This window comes from Cheilinus undulatus, linkage group 6 (genome assembly GCF_018320785.1).
Source record: "Cheilinus undulatus linkage group 6, ASM1832078v1, whole genome shotgun sequence".
Classification (NCBI taxonomy): Eukaryota; Metazoa; Chordata; class Actinopteri; order Labriformes; family Labridae; genus Cheilinus; species Cheilinus undulatus.
In genome coordinates this window covers 5167406-5192747 of record NC_054870.1, presented here as the reverse complement: position 1 = coordinate 5192747, position 25342 = coordinate 5167406, and the positions used below count along the sequence as shown (strand labels likewise).

General features: G+C 38.4%; 1 protein-coding gene across 1 annotated transcript in view; it reads right to left on the bottom strand.

The window, feature by feature from the left end:
* The window catches only part of atp6v1ba (ATPase, H+ transporting, lysosomal, V1 subunit B, member a), a 64261-nt gene extending 39451 nt beyond the window's left edge, over positions 1–24810 (bottom strand). The window contains exons 1-2 of the mRNA XM_041790069.1: positions 24593–24810; positions 249–304 (exon numbers count right to left, since the gene is read on the bottom strand). Coding sequence (XP_041646003.1) covers positions 249–304; positions 24593–24701 — 165 coding nt within the window. The 5' untranslated portion in view covers positions 24702–24810. The remainder of the gene's footprint in view (positions 1–248; positions 305–24592) is intronic.
* Positions 24811–25342: the final 532 nt, after the last annotated feature.

The following is a 25342-nucleotide window of genomic DNA, read 5'->3' as shown; positions in this document are numbered from 1 at the left end:
TTCTCAGTTTAGCTGGCTGAGTTTCTATCATTACTACAAGGACAGATCTGAAAACACAGGTGGAGCTTTACGTTTGAACACATTTAATTCAGTTTGTTGAGTGATTATGTTCCTGTGCTGACCTCATTAATACATAAAAACACACATTTAACATTTGTAAACAGTGAAAACAACGCAGCACTAAGAACATCTAATATAAGAACATCTTTATTGACATTAATCAGAAAGAAACTTCTTAGCGGCCTCACCTTCACATTATCCAGGATCACTAGAGGTCCATTTACACCTGACACAGTGGAGTAGGCTGAAAGAGAAGAAGAGCCAATGTTCATTCATTCCATTCATACATCCATTGATCACATGTGAGTCTCGGGTCCTTTCACTGATGTTTGCTTTGCATCACCATTAACACCATAGAACACTTTGCTTGCTTGTAGCCAAAGGGAAGGGTTAGCATGACTGCTAAGAATCTTCAGGCTTTTTCTTGAAGCACACAATACTTGCATGAAACTCCTCTGTTTTGACGGAAAAAAACGTGGGTCTGCTGCCGAGTGTAAACAAGAAAAGAGTGGAAACCACAAGATAGAGAACTTAACCTTAAAAAATAATTAGTGCACCCCCCAAGACAGGTGGCCAAAGGCTGTAACAGCACTTAACTGGCATTTTAACTGTGCTTTCTACATGGGTTTTGGAGGCTAAGTAAACATATAAATTCCTCTATTTTGAACAATGAAAACTTATTAACTATAAAAACTTGTTTCATACAAAACATGTTAAGTACAAAAATAATGCAAGTTAATGACTGCATTCACAGCATTATTTCCACTCACTACAGGACAGGAAAATAAGACACAAGAAGACATTCCCATGTCTTCTTGCAGCTGAAAGCATCAAAGCACTTGGGAATAAGTACACCTTCTTACATCCGACACTTAATAATCACGAGCTGACCTTTCAACGTGAGTCTTAAACAGCTACATGCACTTCCTGGCCTAAATGTCAAAAGCAGTCAAATGTCAGGGGAAAATGCATGGAATTAACCTGTTCACATAATGTAGAGTTGCTACAATTGCACAGGTACATGCTTAGGTCCAAGTGGAAAAAGTCTGTGGCCTTCCCCAACATTAAACCACAGCTAAAAATGGAAGGAAAAAGCCTCCTGTAAGTCTGAAAAACAAAAAACAACGTAAACAAAAAGAAGCCTACATCCTTCTTATTCCCTGAACTCCAGCTATCGTGGCATCTTCAATTATCAGTGAAATGAAATAGAAACTTTTTTCTTCATTAGTGCATAAAGCTCATTCATCCCAGTCACTTCAATGACAGGTCACTCCAGACAATTAAATATTTAATGTCCAGATGCACCAATGCCAAAAAAAAACAAGAAATTTAAAGAAATTTTGAGAAATTTCATAAGAATGATCCCTGTTAATTAAGAGAACTTGCTTGGTTACTTTCAGGATTTTTATTACATTTTTTGTGCAGATGTCACGGAAATTTAAGAGAATTTGCTTGAATATTTTGAGGATTTTGGGGGGTATTTTTATAGTGATTTTAGAGAATTTTAATTTTAGAGAATCAGGATATTTATGGCATTTTCAAGGAAATTAAATGGAATTCCCCTGGATGAGTTCAGGGTTATTTTATTTTGTTTAATTTTTGGGGCAATTTTCATGACAATTTTGAGAATTGGTTTGTAAATATGGCTGGGCAATTAATCAAAATTAGATTAAATTGCAATCTGGCCTGCTGCAATTCTCAAATCGCAAAAGGTTCAATATTTCTTTGACCTGAAATTTGTGTCAAAATACCAGTTTGAAACTTTTGCAGCAGCAGCAATGTTATGCATGATGTATCATGTAATCATGCAGCCATTTGTTAGAATAGTCTCCAAACATCCTGCCGTCATGTTTGTACTTTTTTCTTATTAAATATGAGAATGACAAAAACCCTTTAATGCAGTAATTCATATCTAATTTGCAATACGAGCCAAAACCATCCGAATTAGACACTTTTAAAGAATTGTTCAGCCTTTGTTTAGGAAAAAAAGAAAGTTGAGGAATAATTGCATATCAAATTTGCAATTGCAATATTGGGGAAAAAATCGCAATTATATAATTTTCCAAAATCTTTCAGGGAATTTGATATTTTTGAGAAATTTCCTTAAAATTTTGGGGAGATGCTTTCATTAATTTTCATGAAAATTTGACAGAATGTACTTGGAAGATTTCAGCGTTTTTATGTTCTTTTTTAAAAGTCTGTAAAAATTTGGGGAATTCACTTACAAATAACTCAGAAATTTTAATGGACTTTTGTGTTAGTTTTATAAAGAACTGTTCAGGGTTATTCATAAAGATTTACTTTACATTAGGGGACTATTTTGATAAATGTTGGGATATTTCTAAAGGATTCTTCAAAAAATGAGAATTTTGACAGAACATTTTCTTCAGGAAAATTTTAGGAAATTTTGGGGAGGGACTGGCTTTCAAGTTTTTTTTTCTAGGAATTCCTGAGAATTTTTAAGGACAATTTTCAAGACATTTGAAATGTTTTGGGGAAACTGTGTACATGTGTGTTTTATCTTCATTTCCTTTAATATTAAAGGACTGTTTTTTCCAACCTTAATCTGAAAAAGTAAGCTTGCTGCAAGTTTTTTGGTCTGAAATACATATTTAAACACCATTATCAGCTACAATGAAACTGAAAATATCAGCATATTGGAAATCAGCAAAAATCTAATACTGTGCATCCCTACTTTTGTGGCCTTAAATTTTAAAAATCTAGAGCAAGACTTTTTTGAAGATTATCTGAGGAGAAGCAGGAGCCCTAAGAGCAGGGTCTAGTTTCAGTAAGTTTCTTTTCTCTAAATGGAGCAAAAATGTTTGTTTCTCTGTCATGATTGCCATTTTATGTTAAATCTGCAAGAAATCCATTGACCTACCCCCCCCAAACAATCCAGCTGTACATCTGCAGAGATGGGGGGTAAAATGCAAAGATGGGACAAGAGTAGAGGGGTCGAGGAGGGGGGGGACTGAAGGTGGCGGCATTGTTTCCACTGGGTTTTTCTATCCGTCTGGTGTTCCTCTTTATGAGCGAACCGTCAATCTTGGGGCCGATATCAAAGGAGCAAGGAAATTAGAGCAGACTGGTAGGAACATAAAGCACTAAAGCTTAGCGGGGTGCACCCACTATGCCACTAATTAGGCAGAGGCCAACAAAATAACCTGTCAATGCGCTACAGTATAGCAGCCATTTCCCCACACACACCTGCATTTCACTCTCTATTAGCCAGACAGCACTGGTGTGTGGTGGGAGGGTGGGGCACAGACTATTGAGGGAGCAAGAGAAAAGCTGGCTCAAGTGTTATGATAAAAACCAAGGGCACCACAGATTTTAAAAAACACACGCACACACATTTACCCCTCCAAAATAAAACTGGTTTTACTGCAAAGATTTTTCTCTCCCTTCCTTCCTCAGGATCCAGACTCAGCTGAATCATTCAACTTCTAGGACACAATTTTCTGAGTGAAAGTTCACTCTGACGTGGACAGGCTGAGGCCGGGTGGGTGGTAAAATGTTGTTTCAGAATAAACTTTGATTCTTCAAATAATAATTTCAGATCTGTGTGAATAGAATAGACTAAGGTGGCTTTCACACTAGGGGCCCGGTCCTGGAGCCAAGTGCACTTGAGCCCAAAGTCAGGTTCGTTTTGTCAGTGTGAATGCAAACCAACCGCGCCCGGCCACCGGGCCCGGGCCCACTTGGGGAGGTGGTCTCAGGTGTGATTCAAGTGGACTCTGGCACGGTTAGGATGAGATGTGAACGCAACCGCGCTCGGATACGGGACAGAGTGTCGAATCACCAGAGTCCAGTCAAAAAACGGTCTGTTGTGACTCACCTTACAGATTAACACAAGGTGGAGTCAGTGAGAGGAGGTGCAAAGGCAATAAAAGTCTCATGTTACCTCAAAAACGGCTGTATCTGCGCAGCACAAGCCCATTTAATCCTCTGAGCTGTAGTAGATGCAGATACGAAGAGCGAAGTTGCTGGCATCTTAAAAAAGTGATTTTAATCATACATGGCTGCAGAATGGACTTTTTGAGTTCAAGACAAAAACAGTCTTCGCTCAGGTTATGACTCATCGTAGCTTCTTCTTCTTTTTTTTCCTCCTTGGTGGGGTTGTAAACCAGCTGCGTGCATACGACCACCTGCTGTTTCGCACTGAGTAAATATGCAAGTGCGCCTGGGCACGGTTCGATATTGCTAGTGTGAAAGCAAGCCAGCAGGGGAAGGGGGAGGGGGAGGAATCGTGCCGCGGCGCGGTTCGAAACAACTGGGCCTAATGTGAAAGCACCCTAATTTGGAATAGACATCACAGTAATGTAAGAGCAGTGTGCAAGAGAAACGGTGAAAGCTAAATCCCTGGTTTGGGGGAAACAGCATTTTCCCCAATAGGATGTCAGGATAGGAACGGATAGATAAGGATAGATTTCATATCTATCTGGGCACCGTCCCATGGGAGCTGTTTGGGAAGGGCAGAATGGTTTGTGTCATTACGGGCTACACTCATCTCTTCACCCACAGCCATTGTTTACAGGCTTGCAGTCGCTTCAACTGAACCCCGCCCACAGCTACCACCTCTCTCCTAATACAATACTGACTGGTCCATTAGCATTACCTTGAATGGCCAAAAATCTGATGTATTTGTCTATAAAGTGGATATTTACCTTTTTTTTTTTTTTTTTACAGAATTTTACAGAATCTCTTGTTTTGTCAACTGTGTGTCTGGCTTTTATAGTCAACCCAAAATTGACCTTTCTTTTACATTAAAAATACTGTTTGAAACAGTTAATTAAGCGTTCACCCACATCAGGGGTGTCCAAACGATGGCCCGGGGACCAAATGCGGCTCTTGGCCCATTTTAATTGGCCCACAACAAATTCTAAAGCATAAATGAAAATGGCCCACAATGGAACCTGAAGCTCATGCTTGGCTGTAGTTCTTATTGACAGACGAGTAGAGTTTTGTTACTTTGGGGACTCGTAACACAAAACTATACTTGTCTGTCAATAAGAAAACACTAGGGCTATAGTCAACCAAAGAAAAACTTGGTTGACTAAAATCGCACCAGATCATCAATTAATCGATTGGTCATGGGACGGACAAAGAAAAAAAAAAAAACCTTCATGTTATTTCTACATCAAACTTATCACTGACAATGTAGTCAGTGCATTTACAAGGTAATTAAAATTCAAAATGAACCCAAAATGAATTTAAAAATCTTACGATTTTCACAGTATAACCACCTTATGTTGTAATTAAATAATAATCCCTTTTAACAAAACGTTGCCACAACGCTGACTTTTTTGACAAAAGGAGTATAAACGTGCTTTTTGTAGGCTTTGCTCTCCTCTGAGGTGGGAGGCTCCTAGTGACATTGTTTTGACTTTCTGGGTATTAAACCTGTAATTAATTACCCTTAAAGGCATGAGAAAAATATATTTGAATAGTTATATTCATAGTTGTTTTTTTTATAATATATTTTGTAACACTAGATAACTGAAAAAATAAAAACACATGACGTCTCCCTTCTCACCCCTGCAAAAAAAATGGATTCTTCCAATTAAAGTAGCACATGATTGTTTGACCAAATGGATTTTGGTCGGACATGAGGGCATCGACCTCTCAGCTTGAGGCTGTCAGCCCTAGAAACACACAGAAAAAAATTCCACCATGTGAGGATGGTATGAATTTATTTGGATTAGCGTATGTTTTAGTTTCAACACTAGGCAGTGCTATCCTGCTAATTATGTAAACAAACATTTTGACAGGAGAATCCATTTATGTTTTTTATCGTTATAAACTAGAACCAATTAGTGTATTTTTACCTAAATATGACTGGATTGACTAACTTTGATAGCATAAAGGGGAGATATATGAAAGTGGCCCCACCATCCTTAAAATTTTCTGCATGTGGTCCTTAGTGGAAAAAAGTTTGGACATCCCTGGCTTACACTGATTGCCAGAATTAATTATTTGTCAAGTTAATAGATACTGAATTTGTTTTTTTAACCTCTCCCATCTTATTTTATTTAATGGTGGCTGAAAAACTACATTAAGATGCAACTGCAGAACAACAAGACCACAGTGAAAGTAAGAAAGGATTTGACCTTAAGCGATACAAACAGTGCTGTGCAATTTGGTATAAAGTACAATTACAATTACTCAGGACAATATTGCAATTTGTTATTGCAATAATAATATCATCCATAGATGGTATCATGAGTCTACTTGATTGGTTATCAATGAAAATGCAAAAGAATGATGTTAAGAAGTGTGTATTACTCCAATCAAAACATACAAACACAAATGAGCATTAAAAAAATGCCTGAATTTTTAAAGAACTGCTCTTAAAAGAACTAAACAATTTGGTGCTCTTTTTAACGACACCAAATGGAACGACATTCAGCGTAACCCCCCCCCCGATAAGAATGTTATTTCCATGGGCTGAATCAGAGGATTATTTTTGGATTGAGGTGTTTATATGAAGCATTTTTATTCAGATCAGGCACTTATTCCGATTATGAGTGGTCCATGTAAACAAAGCTAATGAGAATGATGAAGCGATCATTCCCTCCAGTACAAGTCATGATGAATTGGCAATATCACAAAAAAATGCAAAAGTATATTTTATCATAAGTGTTCAGCCCTATTTTGTCTTACAAAACATGAAACAATGATATGGTTATTTCTCTAATCACAGTCAGCAGCATGTTCAGCAAAGCTGCAGAGCTTCATGGATGTGAAGACTTCAGTCTGCTTAAAAAAAAAAAAAAAAAAAAAACAGGAGCAAATCAATGCACCTCAAATGTTAAAATCAAGTCCACTATCATAATAGTTTGTATGCCATGAATCCTTCACAAAAAACAAAAAAGGTTCTGACTACCAAAATGAGACACACAAGTTTGTTAATGACCCATCAGTACTTTAAAAACCATACTTCACTCTGTGACGAAGAGTTTGATTTGTGGATTTTTTTTAATGTATATCAAAATGGTAAGAATCTCTGATCTGACTGACCGTCAAAAGTTACTCCAACTCAAAGCATAACTGTCTCACACAAAACACATACGCTCCTGAATCCTTTCACCAGAGAAGATCAGAGCGTGGCTTCAAAACTGCTCCAGGAATTTAAGATTATTATCACTGTGATTGACAAATTTATACTCCAACCTAAAACAGCTCCACTTACCCAAACATACCCTTTACAAAATACATCCTTTTACAGAAAAATCCATCAAATTTTCTAAACATCATGTGTCTTAAAGCCAGCCCCGTTTGCCATCCTTATGAATGTCAGACTGTCAATAATGGCCATGTTTATAAAAAGGACTTAACAGCTACACTTAGCCTAAAATTACCCACATCCCAAAGAGATACATATGGCTGTTAACTGAAGGGTGATGATAATAATCATAATGATGATGCACAGAAAATTGGGCAACATAATTATACAGGAACCTCTTAGAAATCCATAAGTCAGCTCCATCTTGAGAGTAGATCTTTGCCAACAGTGACCAGAGGAGGTAAATGTAAATTTAAGAAATTTAACATATCTCTGTCTTTTTCTCATTTTCTATGACCATCAGGCTCTATTTGACAACCACAACATCATTTTAGAGACATGAAAACATTCAATTATGAGGAAAATTTTCAAAGGTTGACGGTTCACTCCATTGCTAAAAAAATAAGGTAAAAAGAGCAGAGAAAATATTAAAATGTGTAGTAATGGACCAACAATGGAACATCCCGGACTTTTAAAGGAACATTAGCAAAAAACAGCAAATCCACACAGTTTAAAGTAGAGATGCCCAGATCTGTTTTTTTATCGCTTACTAATCACATATCATTGAGATCGACTCACACCAGTCATACTGTGTTTGATTACATTGGGACTTCATTAAATCTAAATAATGTAAGTTCATCTCTTTAATACTCACTAAAATCTCAATATCTTACAAAACCAAAATGAACTATATGCCACTTCAAAGGCTCCTTTGTAAAGTATGCAGGGCTAAAATAGAGCAGTCGTAACCCAAGTTTCTGTCTGTTTCACATGCAGATGTCTGACAGAGAAAGGCCTACACTGAGTAGAGTTGTAGTGGACTTCCATGAGTGGGTAAATCTACCTATGATCAATTCTCAGATAAAGTGGAACTGTATTAAACACAGAATCACACCATGCAGGATGGCTTTGACCACTTGAGGCTGATAGCAAGGGCTCCATCTCTCTTCTAGTAGCTGGCTGTTAATGCTCAGGGTGTCCTGGCTAATTAGCAGCAGCAACGTAGGATAAGCCATCGATGAGAGGAGGGTTGGACCGAACTATCCACTGAGGATGCTTTTGTTTTTTGAGAATACCCCCAATAAACCATGATGGTTGGATTCACTGCTTTAGTGGAGGTCACAGTTGAAATCATCACGAGGACTGATATTGGACAACTGATGATAAAACTTGTTTATAATTTGAAATGCAAAGTTTGAATGTGGTGTCTAGTTAAAGGACCACTGTTAAATTATTTGAATGGATGATTCATGTTATCAGTAAAGGATGATATTTGGCTGTCATAAGCTGCTAAGTTACAGTAGTGGCTAACAGGCTAACAGTACTAATGTGAAGCTAAGTTGTTGTTTCAGTTGGCTCGGTTTCTACTGCCTCCGTTTTGGATCATGGTTGGAAATAAAAACTCATCTCCAGTCTCCTCTTAGCACTGACTTGAAGAGTATCACAGAGTTCTCAGATTTGTGCATTTTACTGCTGTTAAATGCAGCAAAAAAATATAAAAACAAATGTCAGGTAGTTTTTGTAAATGGCTGGAATTCTTGAGGACTGCTGGTCATTTTGGCCGCAGACAAAAAAAAATGTCTAGCGGAAACTCTCGTCTTTGACGATTCAAGTCAAAGTGTGTTAATGAGTTCAAGAAAAGCATATTGCTTTAGCATGATCAGAGTACATGAAAGGGAAACAAAAACATTTTGTACTTAAATTTTTTTCTGATTTAAAATCAACATGTTTTAACACAAACAGCCAGTTATGTTCCTAGTTTAAAGATGAACAGCGGCCTTGTATTTTAAGCTATTAAAAACATAAAAATGGTAGTCAAACATAGGTCTTTGATGATATTCATCGTGGGCTCCCACATCAAACCGAATTGTAATCGTATCTTTGTCCAAAATATTGACATCATATCATAATAAAACAGGTAATTCACACCCCTAGGGGCTACACGCATTAAATCTAATCTACAGATCATGTTTTTACTAAATCAAAACTATTACCTGGCTCCTGATCAATCCAGGCATCTCTAGTTTGAGGTGAATCAGATGAATCAGAACAAATACTTGGACTTAATTCAATTCTGTGGTCGTAGTGTGTCAGCGCCTGGAGGCGCTCTTCAACATTTTATTCGACAAGCATTTAATTGTTTCAAAAAGTTGAAGAAACAAATCATGCCATGGTTTTTCTGACTAATATTGGCATTTCAGTCAGTCTCTTAAAATGACACTCATGAAAAATATTTCCCAGTATATGATTACTGGATTTTTTAACCTTCAAATACTGACCCTTCTATCAGCCCTCAGATTCCTGCATTTACCAGACTGGCTCTATCATAAACGTCCTCAAAGTGCTGTTTGAGGTTTATTCTTTAAGACATTTTATCAGCTATTTGGTGACACTGAGTCTGAAGTGTGTATATTATTTGAAAAGAGAGTTTGCAGAGAGATTAAAGGCCAAACCCTGGCCCCATAAGGTAGCCCATCATTATAGGAGAGAAAAAGGAAACAGGACAGTTCATGGTACCCTCTTACGTATAACTGGGATGATTAGAAAAAGTGGCTTGCTCTCTCATTTCACAAGATAACGATGGCTCAATGGGCTATATGTTCATGAGGTGTGAAGTAGCAACATTTCCCATTAGGTTTGGAAAACTTTCTCCACCCCTCTTTTGCTACTTCAGCTCAAGTGCAGCAGTCCCCTGGCTTGGCATGCAACGGCAGTGTGGGTCACCCTGCAGCCTGTTCAGCTGCCAGAGCCCTTTGTGTACAAAGATGTTAATTGGTCCTAATCCGCCACTAGAAGCTGTTTTGGTAGCCTGACCTCGCACCCTGAAGGACACCTTGGTGTGAAATACTAAAGAGCCCATTCAAGTGCCAGAGAAAAGAGGCACAGAGCATTCCAACACAATTCAATTTCCCAGCTGAAAGAGGGAGGAACTCAAGGGGAGGAGGGGGCTCCGAGCTGGGATGGAGATGGGGGGGCGCATCATCATTCTGACAATAAATGAGCGCTACAAAGCAGTCGCTGCTGTGATGTGCAGCCTCACAATCACGTCTTAGCCTCTACTTCAAGGGATTCCCACAGCCCCACTGGACATGGGAATGCTAATTGCCTCAAACCTACAACCACCCCCCCACCCCCCACCCCAGCCTCCCAACACATGGATGCACACAGACAGCCAAAAACAGTGAGTCAATAAAGACACACGTTATAAAATTACTAATAATCCCCAGACACATTGCACAGCCTTTGTTTCTTGTCACCTCCACTTGACAGCTGTTGGTTGAATGCAGCTCTAAACTTGGAAGAATAGCACCTTTTAAACAGCCTGTTCAACCAGGGAATGTCGGCCTATACAGCGTTGATTTGTGATCAAGGTAAGAGGTAGCGTTGTCAATAGGAATGGGATTTTACAGTATGTTCAGTACTAGAGCACTTGCACCAACTCATGAAGGTGTTTTCACCAAAAATCATTACCGTAACACAAATGCATGACATTTGTTTTCTGTGGTGTGCTGCTAATCAGTGCTTCAAATCCCAGATCTGAATGAAATAACTAAAGATGATACAGTAACTGAGAGTTATTAACTAGTTAATATAATGCAAACATCAAAACAGAGCGCTTTTGTGTTACATTTTTGCCAATATCTGATATTCAGATATTTACACATTTATTTTAGCTGGTAGAGATATATACATGACTTTTTTCCTTTTGTCTCCTGTGCAGAGAGAGGCTGAGTCATGGCGTGTCAGTCAGAGCACATGAAACATGCGTAAGTTATGACACGGCTTGTTTTCCATTTCATTGGCTTGTTTTCCATTTCATTGGCATGTTAACAACCAAGGTCTTTCTGGCTGCACCATGTTTCACTCACCTGACAACACAAGTCTAATGCATAGGCAAACTAGAGAATAGAGGGCTCGCCTATTTTCTGTGAACTGCATGCAGTTCACAGAAAAGAAGTTTCCTTCATTTTAAATTTCTGGCACTCGGGTGGGGCAAAAGAGCCGCAGGTTCCCGACTCCGTTCTAGTATCTAGCTGTCTAGTCAGATGATGGGAGACAGTGGTCTAGAGAAGTCTAGTACTGGGCTAAGAGGCTAGCCTTTATCATGTCAAAAAGTCCTCATTTTGTCACAAACATGCTTTTAATTTAAACAGTGATATTCTATCACCTGAATAAACATTGTGGGGTAAGTGTTGCGGTACTGATGTGATATTCATGAACATAAGAGAACATGAAGTTCTTTGAAACAGCTCTCTAGTGTAAGCCAATGTTTCCTTTCCTCCATCATTTCTCTTTATTTAATCCACATTTAAAAAGCCAAACTGTCAGAGCTGAGCCAAATGATCCAGATCTCTAAAAGAGATGGATTTCCTGCCACAAGCGAGACTGTCACTCATTTATCTGCTATTGGATGCATTTCACATCAATGAGAAACTCGGCTAGAGTAACACTAGAAAAGCACTCTGAGAGCGCAGACCTCCGCCATTAGCCCTATCTCCCGATAGCACAGAATCCTTTAAAAAATCCTGGATCCAGACGGTGATCCAGATCACTCCCAAAATCTAATCAGTTCTTCCTTATGCTATTTCTGACATTTCCTGAAAATTTCATCAAAATCTGTCCACAACTTTTTGAGTTATGTTGCTAACAAACTAACTAACAAACCCTGCCGATCACATAACCTCCTTGGCTGAGGTAATAATAGCCTCTTTTTGCACTGCAGCGGTAATCTTAGTTGAATATTTGCTGCTGTAGAGTCCTTTGTACACTCGACAAACTGGAGATATAGTTGCTAATAGACACACGTACTAACCACTAAAGATGTGTGTGTTTTGTGTCCAACGTGGTCAAACACACATGAAAAAATAGACCACAATATGATTTCAGAGTTTTTTTTTTTTTTTTTTTCAGTTTAAAGCAAATGTGTTGTTGAAACGCAGATTTCTTTCAGTGTTCGTAAAGGGGATACAGGATGAGAAATCGTTTGACTGAGCTCAAAATTTTTACTCACATTTTCAAAAATGTGTTTTTAATATAAAACTAGTTCAGGCTTATCAGACTGCTTCTACCATCTTTATTTTCATGGGAATAGCAGTAATAGGAAGTTAAGTATGAGACACACTAGTAACATGCATGAACATGTAATGAGGTGCTGCTATGCGTGTTTAGGTCTTGACTAGACAAGACGTTAACTATGACAGCCCACATGAGGCCTATACAATTAGCGGCCCAGGGGCCACATGCAGCCAATAACCAACCCCCAAGTGGCCCAGACCGTGGTCATGCCAGAGTTGCAGAGGGCAACCTATTGCGCAGGTTTTCACAAAGTCCCACAGTATTTTAGAGCATGAATGCAACACTCCAAATAGCCTAGCAACAGTCTACCTACAATGCCCTGTGTTGTTTTGAAGCGTGGCTAGCGATGCTGACGTATAAAGTATGTCCTTTTCAACTGTAGCTACAACTGTGCAAATTTTTTACATAATTTAATCTTATTTTTTTCATTCTATTTTATTTTTATTCAAGTGAAAAAAGCATTTCTACTTCCTCAGGTTATGTTGAAATATAGCTCTGTTGTGTTTTATACACTTCTTGATGTGCTGTTGTCATGTTGCCGAATTTAAAAGGGAAACTATGAATAAAAAGTGAAGTTTTCCATCAAATGAGTCTGTGTTGGTTAAAAATTTGATGGTACCAGCTGCTTACTGGGCGCTGAACACGTCTGGCCCGGCTACATTTCTTGACTCTGAAATTTGGTCAGTTGAATGTGTAATTGAATAGCCCTGGCCAACATGTTTGCAGTGATATTTAGTGCAAAAGGATAGTTAAACCTTTCACAATAAACCTGCAATCATTGCATTTTATGTCTTTCACTTGAATTAAGAAAAATTACATGTTCATATATTCTGTTACTTAAAGGTTTTTTTTAAAGTGTAAAATCTCGTCTCATCTTGGGAGATAAGTGTCTTATCCCACTCCTAGTGACGTCTGCAAAGAACCTATATCAGACCTTTTTTAACAGGTAAAACATCCAGAGAGAGAGAGAGAGAGAAAGCATTGCCTGTTTACTTCAAATGAACCCACTAATAAAATGAAACAAATTCAGACTTCTGTTAAGATTTTACTGTGTATGCTTATCCTGTGAGAACAGGATTCATACAATCTTCTGTTCCTACCAGCCTGTCAATATTTTTCTTAAAAAAAACAGAGCTTGGTGCTTTTACTCATTCTGTTTATTCTGCAGGATACCAAAACTTTGTACCACTTCAGCTGCCAGGTGTTTTGTTGTACGTTGAGAACAGTCTAAATCCATTCTGTCCACCTTCTCTGCCATTATTCATTGTTACACATCTTTACTATTCAGCAGCTCTCTGTTAAATGAAACCAAGGTAACCTTCAACAAAACATAAAACCCAGCCAAGGCTACAAATAATAATAAGAGGAAGAACATATCCTTTTTCCTTACAGTGATACAGTATAACCAATCATTACTTCTCTGAGAGTTTGAGACAACAACGTCCGTCCAGTTTTCCACATCTTGAATTTGTGCGGTGAATAAATATAAATGCTGTGGTTTGAGATACTAAAGCACCAAACACACCCAGGATTAGGTTTTAAACTGTCCAAAAATGCCTTGTGCTTTTAGGATTAGAAACAAACATGTGAATAAAATGAGGTAAAAAAGGATGAAGGCCACACTACATGTTTCATTGAAGACATTTTTATAACAAATAAAAACATGCAAAAATCACAGAGGGTCCCAAACAGCAGCCACCCTTAAACAGGATAGAGACACTCCAGCTGATTGATGACCGCTGTGTGTTTTGATGTGTTTAAAGTCCTGTTACTGCTTCTGACACAGCTTCAGAATGAGACGAGCTTTTAAGCCAATAGGTAGACAGGCGCTCCATAGAAAAGGTGACTCAGTAACTCAGTGCACTGATTGTGAGGAAATGTAATTAGGCTGGAAGCAGGAGAGAATCTGTGAGCAGCAGGGCCTCTTTTGTTCAGGGCCTTTTTGCTAGCAGTGGAGAATAACGGTGTCTTTACAGACAGGCAGTTTGTTAGCACGGGTGTTTGGGTTACATTAGAGAGAGGCATGGGCTTTGGCAGAGTTTGAAACACCAGTTCCAAAAAAGTTGGGTCACTCTGTAAGAGGCAAATAAAAAAAAGAATGCATAATTTTCAAATCTCATAAACCCATATTTTATTCATAATAGGATACAGACAACCTATCAGATGTTGAAACAGAGAGAAATATAAGCTCTTTTTGAATTTGATGGAAGCAACACATCTCAAAAAGGTAGGGACAGAGCAACAAAAGGTTGGAAAAGTAGGTGTTACTAACGAATAACAGCTGCAGGAGCATTTTCCAACTAATGGGCTCTATGCACGGCAGGGGGTGGCGTATTTCCAGTGGAAAATAAGGCCGCTTCACAACTTCCGCCCAACGATACGTGCTAAGCCAAAACAGAATCTAAACCCTCCTATACTGCCTTAATTTGTCCGTTTCGTTGTTTGTTTTTTTTTTGTTTGGATTGTTGTTTGCGTTTACTCTATCATCATCGCTTGGCATCCAAACATGCTAAAATGATGTTTCAAAAACAGGTTAAAAGCACTTCTGGACATCGTTGCTGCGTGCTGCGATGTACATCTTCAGCTAAATTTAACTCATCACTGACAGTCAGCTCAGGTAACTCATGCAAACAGCGGGTAAACCGCAACGAATTTGCCATCATACGCTTTTCTCTTCTCCTGACTGGAAGTGTGGGAGCGGTCTAATGCCAAATGCGGAAGCAGTTCATGCATAGAGCCCATTGGGGTTAATTGGCAACACGTCAGTGATATGGCTGGGTATAACAGGAGCATTTTAGAGCGGCAGAGTCTCTCAGAAGTAAATACGAACAGTTGTTCACAAAGCTATGAGAAACTGTGTCTTATAATTGTGGGACAATTTCAGAAAAATGTTCTGTAATGTAAAAAAGTGGAGATTTTTATTACCCCACCATCTACAATCCATAATATCACCAAAAGATTACAACAATCTGGAGAAATCTCTGTGAGCAAGGGACAAGGCTGAAGGTCAATACTGAATACGGGTGATTTTGGACCCTGAGGGGCCATTGCATTAAAAACAGACATGAGTCTGGAAATCACTGCATGGGCTCAGGAACAGAAGTCACTGTCTGCCAACAAAGTTAGCTGTGACATCCACAAATGACAGTTAAAGCTGGTTTAAAGCTAGAAGCTATTTACCTCACAAATGTAAAACTGTTCTGTGGTCAGATCAATGAACATTTGAAACTGTTACTGGAATCTGTGGATGCCCAGCTTGTTATCCTGGCACGGTTCTTTTTTGTTCATTTTTAATGTGACATTTGAACACATCATAATATATAGTTTACAGTTGTCTAATTTACTGAGGTTACCTGTACGCATCATATTTTCCGTCTTCAGCACCTTAAAGTTTGCTAATTAACTTCAATTTTGCCGATTCCACCGCAGATTTCCACACTGGATTAATATTTTTAACAAACAGGACTTGCTACAAAGTTTTGGAGCACTTTTCAGCATTTATCTGTGCAGCTGAAGAAGAAAACTGTCCCGCAGACAGTGGTATGAGTCCATGTTACCCCCAGCACAGGTGGATGTGATCGAGTGCGACTCGCAGGCGGAGTCTTTTTTCCTCAAGCTGACAGATGAAGGTTCCACATTCTGGTTTTATTTGATGCACAATAATGATGTGCTATTACATTCCCCTTGCAACACCAGTTATATCTTAAAATGACGTCACAGAGCCTGTGACACTTGATAAGCTAAAACGTTACTGATTTTGGGGTATAACAAAAACACAGAACGGGGTCCTACCCCATCCCTACTCTTCTTTTAATGGATAAAATTGTTTTAGCATTTAAAAATCATTGCCCATCCCTAAAACAAACATGTGGTTGCTATGGCTTTGTTCACAGATTGTATGTTAACAGATGACCTTTCTTCTTCTTTCTATTTTTTTTAAGTAAAGCAGATAAGACTGCAATATTTTATGGGCAAACATGCCCATCCACCTCAATGATGTATTCTTTAATGTTCTTTTTTTTTCTATTTGTCATTCTTGTCTTAAGAGAGAGAAGCACACATGCACACTGTTAAACAGAAATAATAAAGAGACAGAAACTATACTGGCACTTGGGTGAGCCATGCATCAACCTACAGACTGTGTATAATGCAGGAAACTGCAGACTTTGTTCAGTATAGCCTTTGCCATCAGTCTATAAGATCACGATGTTGAGCTGGTTTGTCACCACCTTATTGACTTGACAGAGCTCTAAGATAGGCCGCTGTTGAAAAGCCACTCAGAGACAAAGCAGGAAAATAAACAAATAAAAAGATTTCTCATCAGACCAAGTCTTTTCTTTAAAGAGGCCTTTGTCTCTCTCATGTCAAATGCGACAAAAGCTATTAGCCCACGAAATGGCTTGTCTTTGTTTTAGTGGTGCATTCTGTCATTTAGCGCTATGAAAAGACATGGAGCAAGGCACTATACTTCTTTGTGAAGATTTAATTAATGGTAATAATGTAGTCACGATAAACAAATGTCTCATCTGTCACTATGAAAGTAATTTCTATAAAATCAATGTTATTTCTGTAACAGTTCTATAATCCACATTCTAATTAGGCTTAAGCAGCTAGCTTGTCAGCTTGGGAAAAAAAGAAAACCTGTGGGCGTTTGCCATTCTTCTCATGAAAGAACATTAAAATGTAGGCTAAGGATTTGACACCATTTCTGTCTGTTTCATGAACAGAAACTAATCAGAGGCGTATTTGCTCTGCTGACCACTATTTATTTCATGGCATTCTCCTTTTCAAATGTTGCTTCATTTAGAGAAGTAAGGGCATATTGTCTAACATTAGAAATTCCCCATGACAGTGTCTCAGTCGAGTAATTTCCACTAAAAGAAGAGATGACTAAATCTGAGCAGTGTGTCTTTCAGAGGTTAGGCTTTTAAAGAGGCACTAGAACACATATTTATGTTTCTTCTTTATCCTGGAAGTTTTCTCTTGTAATTTAACATAATCATCACTCTACCCCTTATTTATAGAGCTACTGCTTTTTCTATTTAACCTTCATGCATGGGTTTTTATGTTTAGGTGTTAGTCTCATGCCCATCACAAGCAAACAGATGAGTTTTGTGTTGCTGAAATATTCACATGGATTAGTTTTACTGGTTGTTATTGGGAATAGAAGAACGATGTATGATCTAGGGCTTGAAATAGCTTATGTTGAGTTTAATAATAAGGATGTATGCAGTTAAACAGCTGAATTTGTTAATCAATTTAGCCGGCGCAAGATTAATGAATCAGTTAGACTAATTATTTATAATATTTCATAAACACAGGCTTGAAATCCCAGACTATAGTTCTTTTTTATAGGGGTGTACCAGTACAGAAAAATTTCAGTTCGGTACGGACCTCGGTTTTGAAGTCATGGTTTTCGGTACGGTAATTGAAGCAAAGAAATAAAAATTTTAATATACACATTTATATTTTTTTTTTTTATGAAATTGTATTAAAATAAATAGGCTGAATAAATTACATTTAAATTATCAATAACACTGCAACTTCCTACCAAAAGGTCTTCAATGATTACAAATATTAATAAATAAATACATTTTTGAATTACTAGGTTATTTTAATTGATATATTGACATATTTATACAATTCTTTAAAATGAAATTCCTCCTCATTACAGTGGCGTTCTTGTTTGAGTGGTGTCTTTTCAAATGCTCTGATTGGTCCGCTGGGCGATGTGCTGTCACTGCTGAATAATGTCAGTGCTACTGTTGTTGTCTTTGTCCACTGTTGTATTTTAATGAGAAACAAAGTGTTCCTAAACAGGACACTTTTATCTGGGAATATTCAGGCTGTTGCTGTGGTTTGCTGTGGTTGTGTGCTTGCCATGACAGTGTGACAGTGAGTTGTTCTCTGGTTTTCTGTCTGTGTATGAGCTTCATTCCACATGTATCCGTTCGGTACACATCTGTACCGTACCGAGAGGCCTGTACCGAATCAATACGGTGCAAATACACGTACCTTTACGCACCAACTCTTTTAAACTGTAAATGAACCTCCAGCCACTAGAGGCTGCTGTAGCTTCAGTTAGTGGCTGCTCCCTTCCTGTCAGAGCTTTCCCCGGGACATCACTGGACGTAAATATGAGAAGCTTAGCAGTTCGTGTGTAGTAGGGACAGCGCAGTATGACCGTTTTTAAGTAATAAATAAAAACAAATGCTGTCAAAGTTCGAACTCACATATCAAAGCATGATATTAATCGGCAAAGAGGAATGAAGGCTGGTGGAGCTAGCTGCTAATGTTGGTGACTGTAGATTTGAGCCTGATTTACTCTGCACAGCGTGGCTAACACAGTGACCCTGTGATAAATTTGAATCCCTTTTAAGTACTTTCTTCTCTTTAGAATAGTTGGTTAAACCCAATTTATTTAAGTGTTTAGCTGAATGGGGGTATAGACTGATAGGAACATCTCTTTTAAATAACTGAGGGGAAAAAAAGTCCATAAAAGAAACCGCCACCCTGTTTTAACAAGGGGTGTCTTAGTCTGACATACCAGGTAGACTGTTTCATAAATCCATTTCATGAATATGTTTCACATTTATCTTGGAAACCTCCCATTTAAAGCGTCCAGGAAAGGCAGAACTTTTCCAAAAATTCTCAGAAGGTGACTGGAGGAATGTTCTGTCTGCCACACGCCAATCAGAGCGGTAAGACAAAATGAGGTAGTAGACTCTGGTTGTAACCCAAACTCAACAACAGGTGCTGCTGTAGTTTATGAACAATGGAGCTTGTTGGTAGATAAAACTCTGAGCAAGAGCAAAAACATTCATACTATAGCCATAGCCGAACTAAATGCAATGCTCATGGCAACCATTGCTACCCTCTCCCTGCGTGACTAAATTCTGCCCTTAGCTACCGCCTCTTTGGAATATGGCTAATAAAACTGCTGTGCAGGGTTAGGGGTGTCTTTCAGTATCTCACAATTCAATGTGATTCTGATTCTGGGGGCTAGGATTTGAAAGTATCCAGTTTTTAGTAGCAATAACTAGTGGTGTACAGATAAACTGGTCTAAATCAGTTCACTGATCTATGCATCAGAGATCTGAGAGCATCGGTCTGCAAAGCCCTGGATCAGCAGCAATGTGGTATGAATCTGTCGATGCACCGGTATTTATGTTAGAGATCTGTCCTCTGCTGCTCTGCAGCTTGTTATCTTAACTTGGTCCGCCATGTTTTGGCTCAGCATCTTTTTCTTGCACGATTCATGTTGACCTTTTACCTTTCCATGAGAGTTAGCTAGCAGTGAGTGCTCGCAAGGTAGCGGGGTGTGTTACAGAGAGCATTGCCAAACTGTCTTAAAGCTACACTTTTCTAAATCAAAAATACAGGCACGTGAACCTAAAATGGGGCTGCACGGTGGCGCAGGGGTTAGCATTGTTGCCTCACAGCAAGGAGGTCCCTGGTTTGCTTCCTGGTCAGGGAGTTTGCATGTTCTCCCTGTGCATGCGGGTTCTCCGGGTTCTCCGGCTTCCTCCCACCACCAAAAACATGCATCATTAGGTTAATTTGTGACTCTTAAATTAGCCGTAGGTGTGAATGTGAGCGTGCCTGGTTGTCTGTCTCTATGTGTCAATGTCTCTTGCCCAATGACAGCTGGGATAGGCTCCAGCACCCCCCACAACCCTCAGCGGGATAGGCTGTATAGAAAATGGATGGATGGATGGTGAACCTAAAATGAAAGAAGGATAACTTTCAAAATGCCTACCCATCTGTATGCTTTGCTTTGGAGAACTAAAGTGATATTAACCCTTTTTTACCTGGTGTGCCGCCGGTAGCATGAGCAAGCACACTTTGAATTACCATAATTACACAACCGTTTGTGCTATCAGAAAATTCAAACGGTGCAGGCTGAGAAGTTCTGCGTCACAGTCAACATGCGGTAATTACAGTAATGTCAACTTTTTTCAAAAGCTAAAAATCAAATTCCCCTTTTATTGTTTATCTTTAAAAACACCAATTTCATCCTGTACTACAAATATATTTTTTTAAACATTGGTAGTCTATCGTTTTTAGAAACAGACAAAGCGGCTGCACAGATTGGCGTAAATTTGATTATCGGCTGATACTGATATACTGCCGATATTATCATGCGTCCCTAATAGTTCCCTTTATGTATTAGCATCAAGCTAAAGAACAAGGATGTAAATCCCAGTCCATTGGTTACAAATACGTACAAATGCACATCTCCTGTCTCTATTAGCCTGCATACTCTTGTTAGTTGAGGTACTGTGTGGTATATGGTACCAAACAACACCATACGGACCATGCTAAGCTGCTACTGGATGCCTTGAATTTCCCTCTGGATTAATAAAGTATCTATCTATCTATCTATCTATCTATATGGTATTTATTGTTAATGAAATGACATCTGCAGATTTAGCTTTTTTGGATGCTTAGCCAAACAAAATTGGTTTTAGGCATTTAAAAGAAAATTTTTACAAGAAAACAAAGAAACAGTCATGTTAAGTTTTCTAAATCAAAGAAGTTTACAAATCGCTGCATCACAGTAAAAGACAGACGTACATGAGAAGTTTCTTCAAAGTTATCTGAAGTCACCATTTGACTCGCTGCCTCATCACAATTGACCGCTGCAGCTTAGTAATGCATTTGATGTGAGAAAAGGGCCGCGCTACTCTACTATAACAGAATTAGAGAATTTCAGAGGCAGGATAGTTAGATGTTTTTAGGATGAGGGTTTTATCACTTGTTGCATCCTCTATGCTTCGCTCTCAGATGGCTCGAGCTCCATTAAGTCATTTCCTTCTCGTTTGCTAAGAGGCTTTTAGTCCATGCCTGTCTCCCTGACTCTTGCACAAAGGAAAAAGCATCACCTTGGTTCACTGGATTCACAGCTCAGGCCATATCTAACAGCATAATGAAAGTGGCCATAACGGCTCCACATCAAGAACACTGAGAGTAAAGTCCCAAACAGCACCACCACTGGTAAAACTCTCAGTGTCAACTCAGAAAATACAATCAGCGTGATTAAACAGGTGATGATAAATCAATCACAATAACACAACTAATCACAGTTGTCACAAAGGTAGATAAGGCTAATTAAACATCCCATAGTCTGATCTGAGGACAACAAATCAACATTTATCAGCACCTTTTCTTACAGAGCACTGTTCAACTATTCCTGAACAAGATCCTTTATGTAAAACTCTTAACATCGTCAAAACCCATGTATAAACTGAAACCCAAACAAGGCTATTCAGTTTGATCCTTCTCTCTCTTACAGGTAACAGTGTAACTACCATGAAAATCAGCTTTTTAAAAACAGTGAAAGTGTGAATGTTACAGATCGAAACTCGACTAGTCTTTGGTAAAATCTCTGGAACTGATTCAGTTAAAAAGTTCATTAAAATGAGGCGCAAGCCACTTTCATTCTATACCCATCAGAGCTCCCAGTTTAAAATGCACAATAACAGATTTCCACCAGTGTCCAACCTGATAGATATGGTTTAGCAAATTAGCTTAAATTGCAATATGGCCTAGTGCAATTTTCATATCGCAAAAGTTGCAATATTTCTTTATCTTGAAATGTGTCAAAATACCAGTTTAATAAATCTTTTTTTGTTGCAGCAGCAGAGATTTTATGCACATTATGCAAACATTCAAGTGTAAATTTCTTTATAATGGTTTACAAAAATCCTCCTTTTTGTGTTGTACGTGTGTTCTTCTTAATCAAAATGAGTGACATAAAAATGATAGTGCCCTTAAACAAAGCAAATGATATCAATTTTTCAACACACATGGTCTTATTTATTAAATTATTTATTGTTTGAATTTGGCAAAAAATACATAAGATTAAACCCAAGAATAATCTCATATTAAATCGCAATATTTGGGAAAAAATCGCAATCAGATTATTTTGCAAATCGTTCAGCCCTACTTTAAAGTTTCACAACAAGGGGTGCGCCGATGGTCGAGTGGTTTAAGGTGCGCACCATGTACGCGGGCGGCCAGGGTTCGAATCCGGCCTGTGGCCCTTTATCGCATGTCTCTCCCCCACTCTTATCCCTGTTTCCAAGTCCACTGTCCTGCGCTATCCAATAAGTATCCAGTGCTGGACAATTTACAGTGTTTCATTTACAATTTAAGCTTCCCATGATCATAAAAAGAATCAAAATAAATGATCACTGTGGCACATGCCTTTATGTGCTTCTTTTGCAATTTGTGTTTAAAGGAGGGCACACACCCTTCGCAGCATTGTGCCTGAATGCTCTAAATATATATACAAAACTACAGTATGATAAATTGCAAATTAATCAAAATTTCAATAAATTGTTTTGCCTTAATTTTAATAAATAAAACCATCAGGTTAAAGTGATATTCATTAATATTAGATCTCAGTCTCGACCTCCCTCTCTGGCTCTCTATGTTTTAAGTGCACCTTTATGTTTGTTAAGGCCATTTTTTTAAAAGTTAAAAAGATTGTTCCCTGAGATCTCCACAGTCACCTGTAAAACAAAGAATGACTGATGAATTTTATCGAAGCGCCTTAATTTTAATTTAGTTGAGTACACATTTCTTTAACCACTCTTTATAGAATCAGTCCTGATGTCATTTATAAATCCAAGAAATATGAATAACTTTATGTTACAAAACTGTGGCTGCCTCTCAAGGCAACACAACAATTCACTGAGGCCTAATTGTTAGAAATTCTCCCACAAGTGCAGATGTAAAATCAGTCAGTAATCATGTTTATCAATCAAAAAAACTTTAGGTTAATTGTATTTCCAGCTCTGGATTGGGCCTTCTCTTTTTGTCTTTTTTTTTTTTTTTTTACAAATAAACTAATGTATTTTACAATGCACTAAATTACATTACTTCCAAAGAGTATGCTCAAGTAAAATAAGTGATTTTAAAAGCTACTTAAACATTGCATCTCCAACTCAAATGCCTCAGATGAATAAATAAGGTATGTGTTAAATTGCAATGCCACTTTAAATACACTGCATTATTAAATATATCAACTTTTATATTACTGTTATAAATCTATTCTCTTCAGTATAGACGCATAATGAAATACTCTCTTAAACATCAGATGACCTACACTTGTACTAGAAACCACCTACATCAGCTCATCATGTGATCCTGTCACATGAGAGATCATCCCATCTGTCACTAGTCTGGGCTTTAACCCGCTATGCTAAAGCTAACTGTATCTACAGTTACACTCATTTTTAAAGCCTTAAACCATAATCTACTGATAGCAATAACAGTTTTAAGACAGTACAGTTTACATTAGATGCATAAATGCGCTCCAAAAACATTAAAACCACATATTTTATTTGTGCGTCATTCATTCGTGTGGCTAACATCCACTGCGCCAGCGACATTAAACTATTTTAAATGTCGTAACGGTGATAATGACATAATTATCGGGATATTCCCTGTACTGTAATCATACTTCTACCATGCTATGAAAAACTGATGCATGAACACAGATTTCGTTTTGGAAAGCGCTGGACGAGCCTCTGTTAGCTACAGCTAAAAGCTAACTGGCTATTTGACAGAAACACACACCGACTAAATAGGATTTTATGTACTGAGTGTCGTGCAAAAGACAATGCCTAACTGACAAAGCCGATATTTATGTGCCATTTTACTGCCTGCGTTAAAAAAAGCAAGGTCGTTTATGATCGTGACTTCATATTTGTAGCCTCAACTGCCAGCTAGCTTGACGACTAGTTAGCCTCAGGTTCAGTGTGGTGCATTCATTTTACTGGGAAAAACCACAACTTTGGCAACACAAGGCTGCGGATCTTTTATGGAACGACAGATTATACCGTGACTTTTGAATAACTTAAAAATATGTGACGTCTTATAATTCTGACTGATTAAATCCTTCAAAATACAGAGCGTCCTTGCTTTCAGTTTAGTTGAATAGCTAAATGTTCCCCTGAAGAAGGAAGGAAACCTCCAGCCAAACCAACCAGTATCTGACATTGACAGATGTGCTTCAGTTTTAAACGAGACAAGAATGATATTTATCAACTGCATTCGATTTGGAAATACATCAATATAATTAATATTGTGGGATTCCCAGCCCCTTGCTTGCCAGTGAATGCCTCACGAGCAACCCATTTGCTGCCTGCTGACGGTACTCACTTAGCCGGGGTTGAGAGATGTAGTTTCTGGTCACAGCCTGGGTGTGGGTCCTCGCGGCTGCTGCCAGTCCGTTGACGTCCATCGCCCTGTTTGCCACCAGTGTTGCCATCGTCGGGTGGAGAAAAGAAACCTGGAAAGCTAACGGTGCAGTCTGTGCTATGCTAGCTGGTACTGAAAAACAGAAATGACAGAAGGCTGCAGGTCATATGACTCTGAGGAACCGGATGTTTGATGGAGCTTATTCAGAGGCGCATGCGCACAGGCTTAAAGGCTGTGGTGTGTCACAATCTTTAGTAAGCAGGGGATTTGATATCACTATACAGGAATGAGATAGAAGTGCATACTGGTATTTAAATAAAAAGTGAAAAGGGACACTGATTTGTTTTCTGCAACCAATCAGGTTACATGGAAAAAGTTAAACAAAAATGGGGGGATAAAATTGAAGCTTCCTCTTTCAGCCAAAGCTTTGCAGGCCATATGATAAAATCAATGATGGACAAAATTATATATATATATATATATATATATATATATATATATATATATATATATATATATATACAGAGAGAGAGAGAGAGAGGCAAGTAGGTCAGGAAGGAGGATTAACAAAACCCTGGTTGTGCTCTCGATGTCCTTGCATATTACCAAAGGCATGGGAAAATAATGTGTTGAAGACAAAAAAAAGTCTACACCTTTAGGGCTGAGTAAGGGCTTGATGTGAGGAGTATTCACACCCTAGTGTACCATCCA